We start from the raw sequence: 11,474 nt of genomic DNA, 5'->3' as shown, positions 1-11,474 counted from the left end.
AAAGGAGGAATTTGCCCAAGGAAGAGCTTGCGAGACTAGAGCTTTACCAAGGCACTCTTTTAGTCTAAGGAGCAAAAGAAGGAATCCACTCGAGAAACTCAGAGTTTAATTTGCTAGTGGTGAGACAATAGTTTATCAAGGCGATGATCAATAGCCGATCAGCCACACTAGAGCTGAGACACAGCCCAATCCCCGTACAAACCCAATCAATTACCATCCCAAACTGCACTTGCTCTTTTGAATTTATATTTAGTTGAACTAAGATGTGCATCAATAGACATTACAAGACAAACTCGACAAACAAAAAAACTCAAAGAAAAACGATAGTCAACATTCCATGGAACACCAGCCATCAAGGCAGAATCTTGCTTTTTAAGTAACTCCATGGATATGCAAAACAGTACAGTACCACCATGTCCAGATAAAGATTGCTTGGAGCTCTCGCGATCTTGCACCACAATTTACTAACCATGCTATTGATGATGATAGGGGCGCATCGGAGACGAGTGTGGTTGCCCATTTTGGAGGTGAGGTGGTACTGCCCCTTGGCCCATTGGTGGGGGGCCTCCATAAGGGTAGTTGTGCATTTGCTGAGGCATCGCTGGGTTCCAGCCCGTTGCATGAGGATCAGGACCTGGAGCATATTGTGTTCCGTTGTAAGCAGGACCGCCTGGGCCTCCGGCATATGGTTGTTGTCCTAAAACTGAGGGTTGAGAGTTTAGGACTGGAGTATTTGGGATGGTGAAGTCTCTGCTTCTATCATTATTAACCTGAAAACATAATTAGGTTTGGAGTCAATGCACAAGTGTAGAAAGAACCAAGTTCTGTTCAATCTGACATTTTCCGAGTCTCACCTTTATACTAAGATCAGTGTGGCGAGAATATGAGATGTGAAGCTTGCAGTATCCTCCGTCGTATATGCAATGTCCTTCTAAAGCCTCCTTTGCAACGACAGCGGTCTGCACATCTGCAGCATGTAGAATACTTGATGAAGGAATGAAGCAAGGACAACAAGGCAGAACCCTTGAAATCAAACACTCTTTCGTGTTTTCAGTTCGTAGTTTTTTCAAGAAATTACTGTATTCATTATAAGTTGATAGTGTCCCCAACTTTCAGCATAGTCCACAAAAAGCACCACTTTACAAAAGTTTCACCTCAATACATGAATTTACGTTTTAGCAAAAAATTATGGGTTTAATGTTGTGTTGCTGTTGCGCCCCCGAACTATAGTTTTTTCAATCAAAGTTGGGACACTTTATGGAATTCCCTCAAAGTTAAGTTTGAGACATTTTCCAGAATATGCTAAAAGTTGAGAACATTTTCTGAAATATGCTAAAAGTTGAGGACACAATTCACCATCAGGGTTTCTTTTTTTTTTTTTGCTAAAACGGCTTCATTTGATGTGCTGAGGCAGCTACCTCAGACTACGAGGATATGAATCGCTGTAAGTCGGGGACATTTGAAGAAAAAACAGAAGTTTGAGACATTTTTTTGAAATACTCTAAAAGTTAAAACACAATTAATACTTCATTATAAGACCAAATTAAGTGCAAAACGCACAAATTGTAGCTAGCCAAATCCATATCTTACCTGGATACTGGATCAATGCTTGAAGACCACCATTTTTGTCGAACATGGCAATTTTTAGGACAGGCCCAAATGATGAAAAGACCTGAAGTACAAATAAATTACCACCAGTAATGAATGATCCAATAACTAATGTAAAGGCTTTCTCAAGTTTCAAGATGGGTACCGTTTGTAAGACATCTAAGGTAACTGCATATTGCATGTTCTCGATGGAAGCAAGTAAAACGTTGCTCTCAGGCTCCATTTTTTTCCCATCAACTCCTACACTAAACTGAAAGAAGGTAGAAGCACAATTTCAGTAATGAAACTTTAAGAGAAAGGGAGAGCAGAAACTGAAAAGGGTATATACATCAATCATATCACTCAGATACCTCCATCCACAAAAACTAAGGAGCAAAGTATTTGAACATATTAGTGAATCAGATCATGCAAATAATTTACCTGACCACTTGCGTCTATAGCTGACGGAGCAACAGGGAGCATAGGGTTGGTGTAGTCCCTAAATTAACCATAGTATAAAGATATGAATGCCATATAAAGATAGCTCAAACAGAGTAAGGATCATATCAAATAAATAAGATATTCTGTATATGAATTTATAGAAGTTATGAAACCAATACACTAATACAATTCGGTCTACAATAATGCAGCCTGGAAAAAAAGACAAAATCAGCTTACCTACTACGATGGCTCTGGAATTTTACACTCAAGTCTGTATGCGCAGAATATGTTATTCTAAGAGAACACGGCCCCAGCTCTGGAATCAAATAACTGGCCAAAATAAAGACAGAAGCAGAATATTGGTGAAATGCTTCATTTCTCATGTATTACTTATAAAACACACATTAACAGACTCTTCACAGGTAGAGTGTAAAAATAACCTCTACATACTTAAATCAGAAGAACGTGGGTAGAAGGCTTATTGATTCAAGTTATGTCCCAAATAATTCTACATGTTGAACAACAACATTGTCATCTCTTGAGACAAGCTAAGTAGGTAAGACACCCAGGACCATGGTCCAGGATACAAACAAGTAGGATCATTACATAATAAGCTATACATATTTAATTTCTTGATGTCTATACTTCGCATGTATTGGACATCCAGTCAACACCTCCAATCCTACTCATTGATTCAGTACACTTGTCACGCTAAACCCTGAAGCCCTCTTAAATCTACTCATTGCAGTAAGACACCCATGGTCAAGAAAAGATACAGTTAATCATATTCCTATTAAAGGTATAGTAACTAGAAATGGCTAAAGACTGAGAGGTAGAGTGTGGGGTGAGGAACACGCAAGTACCCCTTTAGCATAGTTGTAGATCCCAAGCCAAATATAAAAACCCAGATCACCTTGGAATGCTTCTCCCATCAAGGGCATCCTTGGCAGCAGTCGCAGTCTCTGAATCTGAAAATTGCACCAGAGCCTGGTGGCAGAGGGTGCGATAGATGTTATGGCACTGACAGAAACCATTAAGGAAACAAAGCCATTGAAACGAAGATCAACTGGAGATCCATACCTGAAACCCAGCAGTCTTCTCAAAAGTAGTAATTTTATGAACAAACCCGAAGGCTGAAAATACCTGAAAAACGAACAAGAATAAATATATTCAACAGAAAAGTACACAATTCATTTTAATTGAAATAATAAGTAGCATACATCAACAAATGAAAAAGAAAGAAGCATCCTCAACATTCGAAAAGTAGCATTTTTTACCAAGGGAAGGTCAGTGACAAGGTACGACACACAAATTTTAATAATTAAATAAATAAAATCCCAGCTAAAGTATACAGAACGGAATGAGATATACCAATGAAGGAAACAGGAAGGAATATAGCTCTCATGTCAGAGAAGTGCAGGGCCACTAGAACAAAAGTGAAAGGAAGTAAAGGATTGGGTAACAGTTTATGAACTCCATGGAATAACTTCCTAACATTGAAGAAGGGTCATCGTATTATGAATAAAATACAAAAACAGGGATAGTGTCAAATTTGTGCCATGTTTTAAAATGCTGGGAAAATCCAGGCTGGACAATTACAAGGCCACTCTGCAGAGAGTAGCAAGAATTTCCGATAATTTCTCAAATCTCAGGTACAACATCACAAGGAATCAAAAAAATTGAGTTAGTCCCAGCTTTCTGCATTATTGCAATTCAGACACTCTTTTAGCGATTAACAATCGTAGAACTGGTTAAGAGAGATCTCCTTTTGAAACTAAAAAAATGGAACATTAATTAATTATAACAGACATGAACAATCACACCAAACATAAATGCTAGAGATGTATACTGTTATGTATGGTAAAAAAGAAAATCACCGACTATGAAGTAAAATAACAAGGCACCAAAAAGAAAAGGGGAAAAAGAAATATTTGAGATGCTTAAGAAGCTAGGGATAGAATCACAATGTGGAGGAAGGGAAGAAAGAGCGAGTGTTAGGGAAGGAGAAAGAAGACAAACACACATGTGCCCTTTCTCCCAATGCAATAAGCTGCCATCGAAGATATTTCCTTGGCATGTTCCTGCTGATTCATTCAGGCTCTTGTCAAATAAAGCTTAAGCTGGGCATACCACAATCTAGGCACAATAATATCAAACAAAACATCCTTATATTGCCACAAATTTGCATGCTTTGACTTTGTGTTGGGGATGCTCAATTGCTTACCAAGTGTAGCACATCAATACTGACAAGACGCGCATCATTTCCCTCAATTGTTACCAAGAGTACATTTCCAGCAACATCTGCAGTAGTCTTGTTGTTCACTATTTCTTGCCTGTTTGAATATTGTAGGTAGACGGTTTTCCCTCGTACCTGAGCAGGCTCAGATGATGATGCGTAATACGATATCATAGCAATAGCTTGATTAAGTTCCGCCTGTAAAACAATTAATAATAACTACATCAGATACATAGAAATTATCAAGAATTCATAGACGAGCAAAAATTAGACTTACAAACTCAATAAAAGCTTGGTTCCTATTTGCTCCAACATTACACTTTGTGTTGACAACCTTCCCAAATGGCTTCCCCAGCTCGACTAACTCCTCTTCGGTACATTCCCATGGCAAGTTCCTTAAATGGAGAACCTTCGACGGAGGTTGGGTGTACCGAAACTGCGGTTGACTGGAAACTGATGACATTCCGCACTGTGATAAAAAAAAAATTGCAAAACTTTTCAAATCCAATTATGTTGTTAACAAATGAACCACATTGCATGACTTCAAAAGTTCATCAACAAATACTAAAACACTCAAACCAAGCTGAGAATCAAGTCAGTAGCAAGCATCTAATCCAATTGTACATGGCCACCGATTCAGTTCACAAGCATAAATCAGTAAATACAAAATAAGAAAACAGGAAAATTTATTTTAAACGCTCTATCTGGATCGATATGCAATCCTGAGCTTCATTTGCTAAGAAATACCGCTTGCTAAGAAATACCGCAAGGAAAATCAAACGTACCAGCCTATCAGGAAAAGCAGATCTTCCAAATTTGTAGTAATTTAATTGCAGAAAAAACGGAAAATCAAAAATTAACAATAATGGAAAAAGCCTCAAACAAATACCTCTATATGTATACAAACGCCTAAACTTAAGAACCCTAAAAAGAAACCCCAAAACAGAATAACCGAATAGAAGGAACTGAAAATGAGGCAATAAAGGTAAAATTAAGAAATCCGCGACGATTACCTGATATAATAATTGTGAATTTAGGGTTCGCAACCGTAGAACAGCTGATGCAGAGACAGATTATTTTTTGGGGGATTATTATCTCTGTAGCCTCGGTGGATGGGATTGATTTGGAAGGGAGGGGATAATGTATTTGGGCCTAGGACAGCTATTGTGTTATAATGGGCCTAATTGTTGGGCCCATTATAGTGACTAAGCCCCACGTTTTTTGAACATGTTTTCAGCGCTTCATCTCTATGCAAATACTTCGCCTTCAACACATCTCAAAACTCAGAAAATCGCAATCTTCAATCTCCGCTACTTGGAAATGGAAGCGCCAGCTGTGGAAAGAGACTTCTACAGACTCCACCGTCGTCCACACAAACAAAGCGATAACAGTAAGCTGCCAAAACAGAGATTTAGATCATGCCCGCCAACTGTTCGACGAAATGCCCCAACGAACAGTTGTCTCTTGGAACACCATGATCACCGGCTATTACAAATGGAATCTCACCACCGACGCTCTAGGATTAATCTCCCTCATGCATCACTCCGGCGTCAAGCTCAACGAGACTACATTTTCCGTTTCACTGAGCGTGTGCGGCCGGGCGCAGTCGTTGGCAAACGGGAAGCAGCTTCATGGGCTGGTTCTGAAATCCGGGTATGAAAGATTCAAGCTTGTCGGGAGCGGGTTGATGTACTTGTACGCTAATTCTCGCCGTATCAGCGATGCCCGGAAACTGTTCGACGAATTGCACGAAGAAAACGACTTGTTATGGAGTTTGATGCTGGTTGGTTATGTCGAGTGTGACTCGATGGCCGAGGCTGAGGCCATCTTCCGTCAAATGCCGAGGCGCAGCGTGGTGGAGTGGACTACCTTGATCTCGGGGCATGTGAGGAGCGAGGCTGGGTGCTGGAAGGCGCTGGAGGCGTTCAAGATGATGATAGACGGGGGCGAGGCTGATCCGAATGAGTTCACTTTGGATTGTGTAGTGAGAGGTTGTGGTAAGATGTGTGATCTCATGAATGGAAGGGTGATTCATGGGCTTGTGGTGAAGTTAGGATTTGAATTTGAGTGCACAATTTGTAGTGCCCTGGTTTTCCTGTATTGTAGCTGTGAATATGTGGATGATGCCATGGATGTTTGGAGGTACGAAATCACGGAGATTCAATTCTCAATTGTCACATCTGTCGACAAAACGACATCTTTGGTAATGTTCAAAGCAATGTTGTTTAATTTAAAATTTGTTGTAGGTACATGTCATGTAAATCCGTGAGAGATTCGAACGAGTTGATCAAGGCATATGCAAGGTGTGGTCGAGTTGAGGACTCGAAGAGATTGTTTATGGAGACACCACTCGAAATCCTGAGCTCGACGAACACCATGATCTCTGTGTATGCGAGGAATGGTGAGGTCGAGAAAGCTTTGGATCTTTTCGAGAAGGTGAAGTTGGAAGGAAGCCCTATTAGTTGGAACTCGATGATATCAGGGTATATCCACAACGATCACCACGAGAATGCGTTGGATCTCTACCTAACCATGTGTAGATCGTCCATAAGCCCGACTGCGTCCACCTTTTCCGTGTTGCTCCACGCGTGTGCCTGCATGGGGTCTCTTCAGCAGGGGCAAGTGGTTCACGGCCATTTGGCGAAAACTCCGTTCTCCTCCTCCGTTTGTGCGGGAACAGCCCTCATCGACATGTATTCGAAGTGTGGAAGCATTGCAGGTGCAAGGGACGCGTTCAGCTGCATCTCTTCGCCCAACGTGGCAGCTTGGACTGCCCTGATCAACGGGCACGCGCACCACGGCCTTGGCCCGGACGCGGTGTCGTTATTCAGTCTCATGCTGGAGAGGGGCGTGACGCCAAATGCAGCAACTTTCGTGGCCGTCTTGTCTGCTTGTGCGAGAGCAGGTATGTTAGACGATGGAGTGGCAATTTTCCGATCGATGAAGGAAGAATACCGTGTAACGCCAACACGGGAGCACTTAACGTGTGTCGTGGAGCTCCTTGGGCGGTCAGGGCTGGTACGTGAGGCCGAGGAATTTGCGGAGTCGGTGCCTTTTGCAGCAGACAAGATTGTGCTGACCACACTGCTGCATGCTAGTTGGTCTTGGATGGAGACGGAGGTGGCAGAACGAGCGGTGCGGAGATTGCGAGCGTTGGATGCGAACTCAGCTGCGGCGTGCGTTATAATGTCGAACGTGTATTCGGGGACGGGGAAGTGGGGGAAGAAGGCGGAGGTGAGGGAGGCGTTGAAACGACGGGGGGTTACGAAGGATCCAGGGTGTAGTTGGATTGATATAAACAGCAGAAGCCATGTATTCTCTGTTAGCTGTAGAAACCATCCAAATTCTGAAATGATATATGCAACTTTAGAGTCTCTGAGATTGAATGGAAGCTCAAATCAAGACTAAAATACTCTTCATTTATTTCTCTCTCTATACTCTATAGTCTATATATCTTCTTCATCATGTCAATAAATGAAGTTTAGAAAATTAAAGATTAAAAAGCAAATACACATACATAGATCAGCTGATACTTATGTGCAGGTATTGCTAAAACCATGATGGAATGCTAGTCAATGTCAATCGTGAAGTTTGATAAAATTCTGATCGGTCCCGTAAAGTTTAAAAATAAAATTTTAAATCATGAAGTTTCAACTTTTCTTGACTGTTGCATCATGTATAAAAGAAAGTCTCTGGTAATGCTCAAAATGTCATTGTATAATTAAAATAAGACAAAGGAAAAAACACTTACGAGCATTGTAGAAGGTGATGTTCTGTACACGGAAGAGACGATTGAGAAAAATTGGATTATTTTAACTCAATATTCTGTTTTAAAACCTTAGAAACTGATCAGAATTTGATCAAATTTCGTGATTTGAATATTATCCTAACTTTGATTACAGACGACTTCTAAACAATATTTGGTGTATGCAGTAACAATGTTCGCTTTAGAAACTGTAGCGATGAAGGTAATCGACTCGAGCTGGATGCTTGAGCTTCATGAGAGCCTTCACTTCATGCTTCCGAACCATTTCCCGAGAAATGTTGAGATTTCCTGCAATCTCTCCTAGTGTTCTATCTCCTTTGCCATCAAGCCCATACCGTTGTCTGATCACTAAGCTCTCCTTCGGCTTCAGAGAATCGAGCTATACAAGCAAGAATCATATCACCACAAAGCAAAGGAAGGATGGCACCAAATGCAGTTGTAGATTCTACCATAACTTACCACGTCGTCTAGAGCAAGCCTGAGAAGCGCAGGTTGCCTTCTTTGATCTCCCTCGACACCATCTACGTCTTTGATTCCATTGATGAGCTCTTCCTGGGTCACAGCATGCTTTGCATGCAATGAAAGAATAGGCTTTGCTGCCCTCATTACTTCATGGTATCTTTCAGCGGAGATCCCAACTCGATCTATAATTTCTTCTTTAGTCGGCAATCTTTGAAGTTCGAACGACAACATTAGCTTGGTTCTGTGAATATCAGCTCGGATCTGCACCAAGATGTATGGTTTATTTCATGCTTTATGCTGCATAGATATGTTTCAACCAAACAATTCTTCGAGGAATACATGGATCTGGAAAATAATCAGAAATAAAGAGCTTACCGACTCAAGGCCAAAAGACACCTTTGTGAAACTTGAAAGCGTCATGGAGCGAATAATGGCATGCCTAATCCAAAAGAGGCTATACGTTGAGAGCTGGAACTTCCGTTTTGGCTCAAAGCGGTCAATACCCGTTATGAGACCCTTTACACCAGCTTGACACAAGTCTTGGAACCGTGGCCCACTAGCGAAGTCTTGAAAATACTTATTCATGACGAACAAGACAAGTCGCAGGTTGTGCTGCACGAAATCAAAAACTTAGATTCTTGTGATATAATGTCATGTACTCTGTATTTATCGAACAAGAACAAGCACAAATCAAGCATAATGTGAAGAGAGAAAGACCATGAATTACCTTGATCAACTTGTTTCTGGCAGCTCGACCAACCTCTAATTGTTTCCTCATCTTAACAGTACTCATATTTGTTGCATTTGCTAACTCACCTTCAGTTAACTCTTTTCCTAAATCCTTCTGTGCACTCTTCTTTACTTGGAGGATTTCCTAATGACAAAAGACCAAAGTAATCAGACGAAAAAATAACACTACTAGTAGCATAGCACATTTCTGATATATGTAATGCATGTTCTTCATCTTTTCAGTAGCTTTCCTCAAATTAAGAAGTAAGTTGACAACAGAGAGTTTAGTCACCTTCATAGGTTGCATCAGCTTAAACAGCCAGGCATGCTCAGATGAAGGAAGAACCGGAGGGATCTTCATTTTCTTCCAGTCTAAGCTAACCAAGTCCGAGGAAGCTGAATAGTCCCTAACAAGCCTATTGGTCTTCTCGAATTCGTCATGGTTTCTGTGTTTTATTTTTTCAGATGACGCAACGGATTCACCTGCTTTCTTCGTCTTGAGAGCAATCCTCTTCTCAAGAGTCAACCTACTCTCCTTCTTTTGATTCCTTACAACAGTTTTTTTCTCCGTCTCCACGGTTTCTCCAGTCCTTATCCTTCGTGACTGCCTTCTCTTTATCCTACAATCTTTCACCTCATCAACAACAACAGCCTCTGTAGGGCTTTGATTAAATATATACTCCAGCTTTGCAGCGGCTTCATTGTAATACAAATCTGATGTACTCGGAGATGCTTGGTCAGTTAAAGCCACATTTACTCGTTCTGGCCGCTTTTTCCCCTTTCTTAACCTCTTATGGTTTCCTTTATTTGTCTCCAGAGGCAAAGCAACAGGTTCCCTAGGCGTAATTAGAGCTAACTTCTTATTTTCATCCTTTTGAAATGATAATACAATTGGTTTTCTAGATAACGATTCACGAGACAAATATTTGACGCCTACTTCCAAGGGAGTTCGTGCAGCAGAGCTCGAAACAGACACAAATCCCATGCCAAAACTGTCAGCTCCAAACATTCACTGCCATAATTGGAGAATCGCTGAACAATCAATCCCATGATATGAAAGCTAAGTACCAAAATTTCAAGCGCAAAAAATGCAGACATCAATATTAGTCTACAAGAAGAAACCAAAGGCCTTGAAGGAAGGAAACGTTTAAATTCTCCCCTTATCATTTCATGAATCATGAAGCAATAGATACCGAAGAAGTTCATATCGCGTATCATACAAATTCTACCACGAGTCACTAATTAGATGCAATGCCACCGTATAGTGACAAAACATATGGAATTCAGCTGATTTGCGTCAGCGCCAAATCACTAGTGATACAAGAGCTCAGTCACTACCAAAATCAGATATGCATTCCAACTAGCAATTCACATTGCAAATGATAAACGTTGAACTAAAATGAAGCAATTCTAGTGAGAATGAAAACAAACTACGGCGAATCGTAAATGAACAAATTACCAGTACAGAGAACACTAGCTGAGAAAATGCAAAACGTTGGACTAAATGAAGCAATTCTAGCGAGAATCGAAACGAACTACAGAGAACGGTCCATGAATGATACACAAACCAATGAACAAATCACCAGAACAGAGAACACTAGCTAAGCAAATGAGAAACGTTGGACTAAAATGAAGCAATTCTAGCGAGCATTAATCCAATGAACAAATTAACAGTACAGATAACAATACCTGAGCAAGCACCGAAGAACGATCTGGAATCCGAGAAGTCGAGAGGACAAGAAGGTTCTTTCTCTCGCCGCCGACGGAATATTCCGGCGATGAAGGAAATGAGCTTAACGGAATTGGAGGTTTTTGGCTCTTAAAAACTTGAAAAAATATGTAATACTCCCTTGAATTTCGGTGGCCACGAGCTCTTTGAGGTAGACTTGGACGGCTGAAAGTAGCGGGAGAGTAGATCGACGGTTAAGCAAGTGTCCACGTCAGTTGGCGCAAATGAGGTGATGATGTGGCCGATTAGTGAATGTGTGACGTGGCACGCTGAGAGTGGAAGGCGAGATATTTTTTGTGGATAATATTCTAGCATCCGTGGGATTGGGAAGCTTTAGCTCTTGTGCTCAGCTCCATATTAGAAAAAAATTTAATACTAATTTTTTATGTGATATTGGCAACTCATATTAAAAAAAATTCATTTTAATTCATCAACTTTAAACTTAATAAATTAAGATTATAAATTCAAATAGTAATTGGTAAATTTTTTCCGGCGGCAACATAATTCAACTAAATTAAAATGAT

General features: G+C 40.7%; 3 protein-coding genes across 7 annotated transcripts; 1 reads left to right on the top strand and 2 right to left on the bottom strand.

Annotated features, from left to right (window-relative positions):
- Positions 1 to 210: 210 nt before the first annotated feature.
- On the bottom strand, positions 211 to 5,420 carry LOC125213301 (polypyrimidine tract-binding protein homolog 2). Of its 5 annotated transcripts, XM_048113765.1 has the most exons (12): positions 4,542 to 4,599; positions 4,400 to 4,462; positions 4,253 to 4,329; positions 4,052 to 4,112; positions 3,109 to 3,171; positions 2,942 to 3,015; positions 2,266 to 2,358; positions 2,029 to 2,086; positions 1,754 to 1,858; positions 1,591 to 1,672; positions 855 to 967; positions 211 to 770 (listed from the first exon to the last, which is right to left on the bottom strand). In XM_048113765.1, the coding sequence occupies exons 3-12, from the start codon at positions 4,288 to 4,290 to the stop codon at positions 474 to 476; spliced, it is 984 nt and encodes a 327-aa protein (XP_047969722.1). In that variant the 5' UTR covers positions 4,291 to 4,329; positions 4,400 to 4,462; positions 4,542 to 4,599; the 3' UTR covers positions 211 to 473. The 5 variants fall into 5 exon arrangements, with proteins under 5 accessions (XP_047969722.1, XP_047969720.1, XP_047969724.1 ...); XM_048113763.1 differs by lacking the exon at positions 4,052 to 4,112 and adding an exon at positions 5,278 to 5,420 and having other exon boundaries at positions 4,253 to 4,462; positions 4,542 to 4,733; XM_048113767.1 differs by lacking the exon at positions 4,542 to 4,599 and having other exon boundaries at positions 4,052 to 4,109; positions 4,400 to 4,463.
- Positions 5,421 to 5,509: 89 nt separating this feature from the next.
- On the top strand, positions 5,510 to 7,672 carry LOC125209837 (pentatricopeptide repeat-containing protein At2g21090-like). The gene is made up of 2 exons (XM_048109416.1): positions 5,510 to 6,406; positions 6,511 to 7,672. The coding sequence occupies exons 1-2, from the start codon at positions 5,514 to 5,516 to the stop codon at positions 7,670 to 7,672; spliced, it is 2,055 nt and encodes a 684-aa protein (XP_047965373.1). The 5' UTR covers positions 5,510 to 5,513.
- A 384-nt stretch (positions 7,673 to 8,056) lies between these two features.
- Positions 8,057 to 11,052, bottom strand: LOC125211747 (RNA polymerase sigma factor sigE, chloroplastic/mitochondrial-like). The gene is made up of 6 exons (XM_048111657.1): positions 10,911 to 11,052; positions 9,514 to 10,233; positions 9,220 to 9,366; positions 8,868 to 9,104; positions 8,490 to 8,753; positions 8,057 to 8,409 (listed from the first exon to the last, which is right to left on the bottom strand). Exons 2-6 carry the CDS (start codon positions 10,228 to 10,230, stop codon positions 8,212 to 8,214), a joined length of 1,563 nt encoding a protein of 520 aa, XP_047967614.1. The 5' UTR covers positions 10,231 to 10,233; positions 10,911 to 11,052; the 3' UTR covers positions 8,057 to 8,211.
- Between the last annotated feature and the right edge of the window lie 422 nt (positions 11,053 to 11,474).

Source organism: Salvia hispanica, chromosome 3 (assembly GCF_023119035.1).
Source record: "Salvia hispanica cultivar TCC Black 2014 chromosome 3, UniMelb_Shisp_WGS_1.0, whole genome shotgun sequence".
Classification (NCBI taxonomy): domain Eukaryota; kingdom Viridiplantae; phylum Streptophyta; class Magnoliopsida; order Lamiales; family Lamiaceae; genus Salvia; species Salvia hispanica.
The sequence above is the reverse complement of the archived record's forward strand: the minus strand, read 5'-3'. Positions and strand labels throughout refer to the sequence as shown.

Coding starts and splice junctions, on each gene's coding strand:
- LOC125209837 (XM_048109416.1), top strand. CDS start 5,514: ATGCAAATACTTCGCCTTCAACACATCTCAAAACTCAGAAAATCGCAA. Junction 6,407..6,510: donor GATGCCATGGATGTTTGGAG/GTACGAAATCAC, acceptor AATTTGTTGTAG/GTACATGTCATGTAAATCCG.
- LOC125213301 (XM_048113763.1), bottom strand. CDS start 4,727: ATGTCATCAGTTTCCAGTCAACCGCAGTTTCGGTACACCCAACCTCCG. Junction 3,016..3,108: donor AGAAGACTGCTGGGTTTCAG/GTATGGATCTCC, acceptor CTCTGCCACCAG/GCTCTGGTGCAATTTTCAGA. Junction 1,859..2,028: donor CTATAGACGCAAGTGGTCAG/GTAAATTATTTG, acceptor ACCTTCTTTCAG/TTTAGTGTAGGAGTTGATGG.
- LOC125211747 (XM_048111657.1), bottom strand. CDS start 10,230: ATGTTTGGAGCTGACAGTTTTGGCATGGGATTTGTGTCTGTTTCGAGC. Junction 8,754..8,867: donor TGTCTTTTGGCCTTGAGTCG/GTAAGCTCTTTA, acceptor ATCTTGGTGCAG/ATCCGAGCTGATATTCACAG. Junction 8,410..8,489: donor GGCTTGCTCTAGACGACGTG/GTAAGTTATGGT, acceptor TTGCTTGTATAG/CTCGATTCTCTGAAGCCGAA.